Below are 10,341 nucleotides of genomic sequence, written 5' to 3' on the forward strand. Positions count from 1 at the left end.
ACATTTTCATATATTTGCGTATTGACACAGTCGATTAATCTATGGAGAGAGTAATTATATTGCTTTGCCAAAAAAAAAAAGAAAGAGAAAAGATCAATTAGGAACTAAGCCTATGCATCCATGAGCAACTCTTAGACCTGTGGACGTTTACATTTATAACTAATTATTCTTTTATATTCGTTGATCTTAATACATATTAGCCTCGCAAGCGTATACATGTTCAGGTATAGTGTGTATGTACTCCGTTTATACGAAAAGAAAATCGGTTGCGACGTGACCAATCGCGACTAGTATTTGTTGGTGCCGATGGATGGATGGATAGGCCCATAGAGTAGAGAGAGAGAAAGAGGGAGGGATAAAAGGGAGAGGGAGAGAAGGCAGGGGAGGCGGATTCGTTGCTCGTTCGATGGCGTAGCGTAGGCCCATCGCGATCTACCCCCCGCTTCCCCCCCTCCCCTCCGCTCGCTGCTCCCTCCCCCCCATCCCCACTCCGCCTCCGCCGCCATGGAAGCGCCGGGCTCCCCCTACGCCTCCTCGCCGGAGTCCGCCCCCAAGCGCGCCCCCCGCACCTCCCCCCCGCCCCCACAGCACCCGCCCTCCTCTGAAGGTAAAACCCACCGCGCACCTCCATTTCTCCCTCTCCCTCTCGCTGTCTGACCCCTCGACGCGCCGGTTTGACTGGATCCGCGAGATCTAGGCCTCCGGGATCCTACCTGGCATCGGGATCTGCCAAGCGCCACCGGCGAATATGCTGTTCGGGGTTTCGTAGGTTACACTAGACTGCTGCCGATTTGATTTTGATTTTGGGTTGGGCTTGCTTGCTCTGCGTTTACGTGCCCTTGTGCGGCGGAGAGAGAGATGCGACGATCGGTTCCATGGTTTTCCTAGTTTTATCCGCGATTCAGCTGTCGCTTGGGTGTTTGTTCACTTGTCTATTGGTTGGGCGATTTTGTGCCAATTAGATGCTGATGATGAGTTCATCATATGCATAAATACCTTTATGGATTACTACTTTGTTAATAATATTGCCAGGCGTAGTTAGCTGTGCTGGACGTGGCTAATATCGGCTGCATGTGTGATCATTTACAGTTAGCTTTATAAAACATAACAGTGGTGTTACATCTGGCTATACGAAATGCTGTTGCAATTAATTGAACACCGTTAAACGCACCAAGGGGGGGGGGGCATTAAGTTCATCTTTTAATTTTAGGCGTAAGTTCACTGCAGGAGACAAACATTCTGTGGTTGGGTCTGATGGTATTTGAGGTTTTACACTTTTCGCAATGGAACCGGCTCAGAAATAAGTAACCCAGTAAGCAACATGTTGATTTTCTGTCTCACAGTTTCCTGTACCGTTTTTATTTTTTTAATATGCACAACCATTTACTTTGTTAACTTGTAGTAATCGTTTCCTCCTTTCTTTGGTGACACTTATTTCCCTTAAGTGTTCTCATTGTACCTTTGATTGTTCTAATGCTTCAGTAGTTAGGAGTAATTTGATGGACCATTTCAATTGTTGCTTGAGTATAAAGATTAAAACTCAATCCTGTCGATTTTGCTGCTTCCACTCAGTTCATGTATATATTCTTGCCTTATGCTTGTTTCTTAGTCATGTATAATAACTTATCTGTTAATATGCTCAAGAAGAATATCATAGAACATACCAACATATGTGCACTTTGGTCATAATGCAACAACCCAGCAACCCTCCTGTTATTGTTCCCAGCATGCATATATAATGCAACTGTATATCCCAAACATGTAAAGTGTATACTTAGGGAAACCAAGATGCAGTTTCTAGTAGTTATACAGAAAACATATAGTCAACTGGCCTAGTTGGAAAATTAGCTGTTTTTAATATGCATCATAGATGTTATTCTGTCCGTCCCAGAAAGACTCCATCTTTGGCTACTTTGCCTGTCCCACAAAGACTTCATTTTTAGAGTAATCATTGCATTGGAGTTTGAAAAATGAGGGGACAAGTTTGTTGAAGTTTGAGAAAGTTGGGGACAAACACATTGGGCTTTTGGGATTTGAAAAGGTGAAGGGTATTTTTGTTTTTTGGTTATATATTGATATGTGTGGGATGGGGATGGATGAAGTCTTTTTGGGACAGAGGCAGTATTTGAAATAAAAAAAATAATTATGTTCCTTACTTTCATAGTTTTTTATTTTCTCCTTTCTTGCCTATATAATTCCTGATTCCCAATTGATCCTTCTCAGATGACAAGGAGAAGCCAACCCATCTGAGGTTTCTGGTGTCTAACACGGCAGCAGGATGTATTATTGGCAAGGGTGGTTCAACCATTAATGATTTTCAGTCTCAGTCTGGGGCTCGTATCCAGTTATCACGTAGCCATGAGTTTTTCCCTGGTACAAATGACAGAATTATCATGGTTTCTGGGCTGTTTGATGAAGTAATAAAGGCCATGGAGCTGATTCTTGAGAAGCTTTTAGCTGAGGTAAACTATTTTATTTTGCAAATAGTTGTATCAAGGGCCCAGTTACTTTTATCTGATTGATATTCTTTGGTTACTTTTCCAGGGGGAAGAATTCAATGAAGCTGAAGCTAGACCTAAAGTTAGGCTTGTAGTTCCTAACAGTTCTTGCGGTGGAATCATTGGTAAAGGAGGGGCAACAATCAAGTATGTCTCATTGATAAATTGTTTCTGGGTTCTGAATTCTTATCTGCGTTGTGCTGGTTTTCTTAAGTTAGTGACAATGTATGGATACCATGAAGTATATCTGAACTGAGTAGGAAGTTCATGGTTATTCTCTTAAAATCACATCCAAGTTATTACGGTCCCCTTTGTCGATTATGCAAGCATATGTGTTATTTTTCTTTATTGCTTTGCCTTGGGTTAATGTTTCTTTGAATGCTGGGAATTGACACCTGTTTTGTTTTCAGGTCTTTCATTGAAGACTCACATGCTGGAATTAAGATTTCACCTCAGGATAACAATTTTGTTGGTTTGCATGATAGACTAGTTACTGTCACAGGACCCTTGGACCATCAGATGCGTGCAATTTATTTGATATTAAGCAAGTTATCGGAGGATGTGCATTACCCACCAAATTTAAGTTCCCCGTTTCCATATGCAGGTAAGCAAATTTCAACATTTGAGCATTACCATTGGCTACCTTGCTTATTGTGGGGTGTCTTAATTCTCAGACTGTATTTTGTCAGTTTTACTGGAATTCATATATTGCATTATACAAGTAACAAATGAACATGTTATGATGCATTGACATGTTTTGTCAGTCGTGCCATTTACCAGCCATGAGTTTTCCAATTGAATGTCCATTTATCTACTGCATGGTTATTTATTTCTGACTGCTTTCCTGAACATGTTGGGATGCATTGACATGCTTGGCCAGGCATATCATACCAGCATTGGAGCGTTTTGTGTGTCCATCCAGTTACTGCATGATCATTTTCTGTAAATATTTCCCTTCTTTTGTAATATTCAGGCATTGACATGTTTGGCCAAGAATACCATACAAGCATTGGAGCCTTCTGTTTTTTCCATCCAGTTACTGGATGATCATTTTCTCTAAACATTTCCCTTCTTTTGTAATATTCAGGCCTTAGTTTCCCAAGTTACCCTGGTGTTCCTGTAGGGTACATGATCCCCCAGGTGCCATATAATAATCCTGTCAACTATGGACCTAATAATAATGGGTATGGAGGAAGGTACCAAAACAACAAGGTTAGTAATTGCTGGTGCTTTACTCTTTTCTTGTATATCACTAAAGTAAACCTTTTGAATTCAATATCGGCATTATTATGCATGTGTTGGTATGAGCTACCAATCTACCGTGTGTTTTATTTTGTTCTGCACTAGATTAAAGTTGTTTGAAGTCATATTGCATTATTAGATGTTCTATAATAGATATACTGTTCTCTGTTTTGCTTTTGGATTCAATATCAGCATTATTATGCATGTGTTGGTATGAGCTACCAATCACAGTGTGTTTTATTTTGTTCTGCAATAGATTAAAGTTGTTTGAAGTCACATGCACTATTAGATGTTTTATAATAGATATACTGTTCTCTGATTTCTGCAACTATGGCATGAAACAGTGTGGTTGTCCAATAGTTCTGTTTTGAACCAACCTTGACATATTGCATTTGGGGGAACTTCTAAGGGCCTGTTTGGGGGAGCTTTAGATTCTGAGAAGCAGCTGCTTGGTAGTCAGCTTCTGAGAATCTGGAAAAGCTCCTAAACCCAGCTTCTCCAGCTTTTGGATTCTTAGTTCATTTTCTAGAATCTGTAACTACAGTTCTCAGAAGCCGTGGACCGTTTAGGGCAGCTATTGGGAAAAGTTGCAGTTGGGAGAAGCTCCCCAAACAGGCCCTAAGAATCGTTCGATGAAGTGATGTTTGAATTACTAATCATGAGTTACATGTTTATCATTTGTTCATCCATGATATGCTTCAGTACATGCAGGGAATGTTAGTGGAAATCATAGAACAACTTTTAAGGAATTGAAAGTATCACATGTGTCATGCATGATATTTTTTCATCAGAAGCAAATCATCGGAGTGCTATGAATTCTAATTCAGAACTGCAATTTGTACTGTTTTCTACCGAATCATGCATCATTGACTATTTTTCTTGTATTTTTGCATTTGAGTGAAAGTATAAATATGATAACTTCAAATTACTATAACAACTGTTCGGTATTGAAAATTTTACAGCCCAGTACACCTATGAGATCGCCTGCTAACAACGATGCCCAAGATTCGCTCACTATTGGTATTGCCGATGAACATATTGGTGCTGTTGTAGGACGTGCTGGAAGGAACATTACAGAGATCATTCAGGTGCTTTCGTGCGCTATGAATTCTGCAGTAATAACTAGTTTTTCACTTTGATGTCCAATTGCTGAATGCCTCATTCCTATGACTGTAACACATATTCTTCCGTGTGCGCGCGCGCGTACGTACTGTTTCTATAGTTTCTTAGGGAACCATGTTACCTATGTTTGTGAGATGTATCACCATTTGTCATTCTACAAAGATCTAGAGACCGCAAACTGACGGTTCTCTTCCAGTATGTCCATGTTACACTTTTCACTGAAACAGATTGCAATTTGTTGTGGGTGCAGGCTAGTGGTGCCAGGATCAAGATATCAGATAGGGGTGACTTCATAGCTGGCACATCTGACAGGTATTTTCCTTGGTCACAACCTAAATAGGATAATGCTTATATGATGATCCGGAACCACTAACTTGATTGACTGTGGCTGATGATGCAGGAAAGTGACGATAACCGGAACATCTGAAGCTATTCAGGCAGCTGAGTCTATGATAATGCAGAGGGTGTCGGCCAGTTCTGAGAGGTGATAAAGATCTCGTGAAGACGAGGGGCATCATCTGATGGAGAATGTCTGATGCCAAATTAGGAGAGATGGAGATTGTGTTTTCTAGTTTTAGCAGTATCTGCAAAGCTTGAGAAAAAATTTTTAAGATATCTATTGTTCCTTATTTAGTCCGATTGAGTCTTAGTAACTTAGTGGTCAACCAGCTGTTCTATTTATTTCTTATTTTTGTTCGGAATAGGATTATATTTCACCATGTTTGGCTGTTGTCATAACTCAAACAACACTGGCGTGCTACCCTAGTTTTGATAATTGTGATCCTAGGTTATCCTTGACCTCTTGGTGGCCGTCTTTTGTCTCTCAAGTCTCAATCTACTCGTTTAATGACTCAGAAAGTTACCAAGGTGATGGTGCAATTTATAAGCAAAAGTTTAGATGGAAAATCATTTAAAGCTATATTACAAGTTTAGATGAATACTCATCAAATCAAAGAAACCGCACAGTACACATGTACAGTTTGCATCTCGCAAAAAAGAGAGCCACGAGGCAGATGCGGACGCAGCTCGTCGGATGCAGTAGTTGATATGCGGATCCAACAGCTGTAGGGTGTAAATGCTGAAATTTCGACGTTCTAACCATTCCATAAATGAACTTCTTTTGAAAACATCATCTAAAAATAGACTCTTATCACTTCACATATTTAAACGAGTCTATTTTTAAATCCACGCTACGTTACTTGATGCTATTAAACGAGTCTATTTTTAATAATATTTCTGAATAGATCATATGTAAAATTGAAATACCTAAAACATGAAAAATTCACGTGAAAATGTCAGCCACGTCAGTCGGACGGACGGGAGTGTTCTAGAAGAGAGACGGCGGCAGAGCAGAGCAGAGCGGCGATTGGATATTTCCTTCTTTTTTCCTTTTTGGCTTTTTCTATCTTCACATGACGCGCAGGCAGACTTGCGACTTGTATCCTCCTCCCCAACTAACTCGGCGCTCGCCGTCTCCTTCCTCCCTCCTCAAAACCCTAATTCCGACCGATCCCCATCCCCATCCCCATCCCCCCCACCAGAATTCCCCCCCTCCCTGCACAAGCGGAGTTATGCGGGATTGATCCCTCGGCGCTGGGAGATCCCACCACCAACCTCCGAATCCGATCCGTCTCGTCCCGATGACCCAGTCGCCGCCGCCGGACTCCGCCGCCGCGGTGCCCCTCGCCCCGGGCTTCCGCTTCCACCCCACCGACGAGGAGCTCGTCTCCTACTACCTCCGCCGCCGCATCCAGGGCCGCCGCCTCCGGATCGACGCCATCGCCGAGGTCGACCTCTACCGCCTCGAGCCATGGGACCTCCCCTCCCTCTCCCGCATCCGGAGCCGCGACGCGCAGTGGTACTTCTTCGCGCGCCTCGACCGCAAGGTCACCGGCGCCGGCGCCGGGGGCAGGGGCGGCCCCGGGAACAGGACCAACCGCGCGACGCCACGTGGCTACTGGAAGACCACGGGGAAGGACCGCGACGTCCACCACCGCGGGAAGCTAGTCGGGATGAAGAAGACGCTCGTCTTCCACTCCGGGAGGGCGCCCAAGGGCCAGAGGACCAACTGGGTCATGCACGAGTACCGCCTCATCGACGCCGACGGCGGCGTCCCCCAGGTATTCAACGCATGCCGTGTTCATCCTTGAATTCAGATACGCAAGCAAGGATCTACCTTTTTCTACTAAGAAATTTCGAGACCACTAGTTTGTCCTGCTATGCTTGAGCGGTATGTGAAGGCCTTTTGCCTAAACCATCATGCCTTGAGAAAAAGAGAACCAAGTTGATGCATGAGCTTTAATCTTCTATATATGAAAGGAAAAAAAGAATTGTATGTTAGCAAGGGCCTTTTTTAGCATTGGAAATTTCATAATCACTCTGAATTGCTGAGGACTAATCGTTTTAAACTTGTATGGCACTCTGATGTAGCATCTTTTTCCGATACCTGATGTTAGTTTCCTGTTGAGTGCGTAGGATCTGTATGTGGTGTGCAGAATCTTCCAGAAAACTGGATCTGGGCCACAGAATGGAGCACAGTATGGTGCCCCGTACTTGGAGGAAGATTGGGAAGAGGAGGACGATGCAATTGAGAATGCACCTGCCAGTGGCACATCCACAGAAATTGCTGCAGCCGCAGATATTGCAGACGAGGAGTCAAATGAGGAAGACGGCAATTTCTCATTTAAAACTAATAATGAGCCTTTGCACGTAAGTGGTGTCATTTTCTTTTTGTATTTTGCAAGATGTTATTTATCTAAAACTGAAGTTGTACTGTCAATATTCAACACCTATAATGAACATCAGAGGATGCTAGTGGCCATGTAATTATCTTTAACTGAAAGCATACAATTAATGTTTAAACTTACAATTTGAACCGGATCACACCATTTCTTGGTATGTGGCTATACCAATAAATACAGGACAATGGTAGCTGAAACAATTAACTCTAATACATGTATATGCTTCTGCCATCATGGTTCAAGAGTTATTTTCTTTGCTCAAGGCTTTGCTTGTGTTCTATTCCCTGTAGTTCTGATAAATTTGTAAAATAGTAATTCTTTCTGGACTTTATGCCTTCATGCTTTTTCCTTGATAGTATATTTGTTTAGAGAACCACTCATCTTATCAAGTGCTCTGTGATGTGTGTTCTGTTGTGATGTAACACCTACATGTACTTCAATTGTGACTGCAGACCCAAGAATGCCCGCCAGAGATCGCTCCTTTGAAAGCTCAAGATTCAAAAGAGACAAATGGTGGTGGTAACAGCTGTGATGTTTTCTCTCTAGACGAGATCTTGCAGGAACCTGAAAATGTCTGCAAAAATGAAGAGCAAAATGCCATTGATGATAACTTCACTATCGCAGAGTTGGGATACCCTAGGCAAGATGATGGTTATGTAGGCGAGAATGGTCCTGTGAATTGGATTGGCCCTTCAAATGGTGATACTGCAAACTGGCCTTTGAGAGCATATAGTACTCAGAACCATGTCAATGGGACACTTAGTGCTGATGGTTTCTTTGACACGGGGAATGACACCATATCATATTCAGGACAGCAACAAATTTGTCCTTCAGATAACCAGAACCTGTATTTGCAAGATGATGGCTTGGGAACTTCTCATCAAGTGGACGATAACATGCCATTTTATGATGCATCATCTAATCACAAATGGGTAGATGGAAAGGATGATTATGTGAATTTGAATGACCTTCTCTACCCGCCAGTAGAAAATCAGTCACTCTTTGATATTGGGGATGATCTGATGGCTTATTTTGATGCCACAGAGGATGATTTCAAGTTTGATATTATGGGCACAGAAGGTTCTAGTTCTCAACTTCCAGACATGTCGAACGACTTTGTCCAAAGGGTAAAGCACATATATGTCACATTTATGTGCTATAGTCATCTTACATATATTCAGAAGAACACTTCCTGATCACAGCATTTGTTTTTGAATTATTTCTGCAAATCAACTGTTGTGTTACTCTCTGCAGGATGATAACAACAATAAGTTTACATTGGATGGGATCCCTGATACTATTTATGGTGCTTCTTCATCTGGATCCCATGGGAAGTATACAGACACTGCAGTACCAGGTATGGTTTTTACTGTATGCTTAGTGGTACTGTTTACTAAAGTTTGCCCGTTGCTTTGGGGGTATCTTTTAGGAACTGTGACCATACTTGCATTTTAACTATATCTTCCTGTATAAAAATATCATGGAACTATCTTTGGTCCAGATATGCCGATGGATGACACTGTTGACAAAGGTTTTGGAAAGCGCCTTGCGAGCATGCTGGGTTCCATTCCAGCCCCACCTGCAATGGCTTCAGAGCTCCCACCAAGCACAGGAAAATCTGTTGGCCCACTTAGTGCAGTCAACCCGAATAGCTCAATCCGTGTCACTGCTGGCATTATCCAGCTCGGTAGTCTCACTTTTACTGGTAGCACCGAGCGCTTGCAGAAGAATGGAGATTTCAATTTGGTGCTCTCGTTCACTGTCGAGGGCGATGTCTCAACAAAGTCCATCGATTTTGAGCCAGATAGGCAGATGAGTACCACGCCAATGGTGTTCCGCAGTGGAATGTATCTTTTCTTTGTTTCGGCAATGATTCTCATGTTGAGCTACAAAGTTGGGCTGTGCATCTACAGCAGGTAAGTTGGTTTTTGTTGCCCCCTGGCTCTGTTAAACTGAAGGAATCATAGAGAGTTCCCTCGACTTGGAGGGAACTGCGATTTGGACAGTTGGTTCTTTACATTATTAGCTGGTATACCGTTCTGACTTTGTCGAAAGATACATAGCAATAAACTCTTGGAGAAACTAGTGACACGAATTTGGTGCTGAAACTCTCTTGTGGCATGTACTGTATATTTTCTTTATTTATTTCACCCAACTCTGGGAGGGTGTAATTCTGACCCGATCGATGTAAGCATGATCTGAACCCGAATGCGCGCTCTCCATTTTACATATCCAAAGGACCGAGAGGCTCTGTTTGCAGTTGAAGTTGATCGATTTTCTCATGAATTTGTGTTGCGTTGGTGTGTGAGTACGTGATAGTTGTGGCGTTTTGATAAATTAAGCATGGTCTGCTTGATTTGTACTACTACCTTTAGTTTTCTTTAGTTTTTTTAACTTCAAGATTTTTTTGATCCTATCTTATTTAATCTTTTTTGTGTAAAGATGTAAAATTACAATTCACATTTAAAGTTTCTTTAATTATAAAACAAATCACGATAATAGATGATAGTTACATATTTTTTCCATTTCACGTTATAAGACGTTCTAGCGTTACTTAGATTCATATATATGCTAATGAATTTAGTATATGTATATATATATATTACCAGGTGTAGGTACTTCTTTCACTTCTAAGGTGCAGAAATATCTTTATAATTTCTTTTGGATGGAAGCAGAAACAGTTAGAGTAGCTATAGCTAATAGTGTGATCTAATTTTTCATATATATATATATATATA

General features: G+C 41.8%; 2 protein-coding genes across 2 annotated transcripts; both read left to right on the forward strand.

Moving 5' to 3' along the window:
• The first annotated feature begins 489 nt into the window (after positions 1 to 489).
• On the forward strand, positions 490 to 5,672 carry LOC102703281 (protein BTR1). The gene is made up of 8 exons (XM_006648081.3): positions 490 to 607; positions 2,224 to 2,462; positions 2,545 to 2,645; positions 2,909 to 3,102; positions 3,586 to 3,710; positions 4,703 to 4,828; positions 5,113 to 5,174; positions 5,263 to 5,672. The coding sequence occupies exons 1-8, from the start codon at positions 505 to 507 to the stop codon at positions 5,348 to 5,350; spliced, it is 1,038 nt and encodes a 345-aa protein (XP_006648144.3). The 5' UTR covers positions 490 to 504; the 3' UTR covers positions 5,351 to 5,672.
• A 625-nt stretch (positions 5,673 to 6,297) lies between these two features.
• LOC102703556 (NAC domain-containing protein 53) lies at positions 6,298 to 9,885 on the forward strand. The gene is made up of 5 exons (XM_006648082.3): positions 6,298 to 6,982; positions 7,338 to 7,571; positions 8,056 to 8,730; positions 8,858 to 8,960; positions 9,105 to 9,885. Exons 1-5 carry the CDS (start codon positions 6,503 to 6,505, stop codon positions 9,521 to 9,523), a joined length of 1,911 nt encoding a protein of 636 aa, XP_006648145.1. The 5' UTR covers positions 6,298 to 6,502; the 3' UTR covers positions 9,524 to 9,885.
• Positions 9,886 to 10,341: the final 456 nt, after the last annotated feature.

The sequence above is a fragment of the Oryza brachyantha genome, chromosome 2 (genome assembly GCF_000231095.2).
Source record: "Oryza brachyantha chromosome 2, ObraRS2, whole genome shotgun sequence".
Lineage (NCBI taxonomy): Eukaryota > Viridiplantae > Streptophyta > Magnoliopsida > Poales > Poaceae > Oryza > Oryza brachyantha.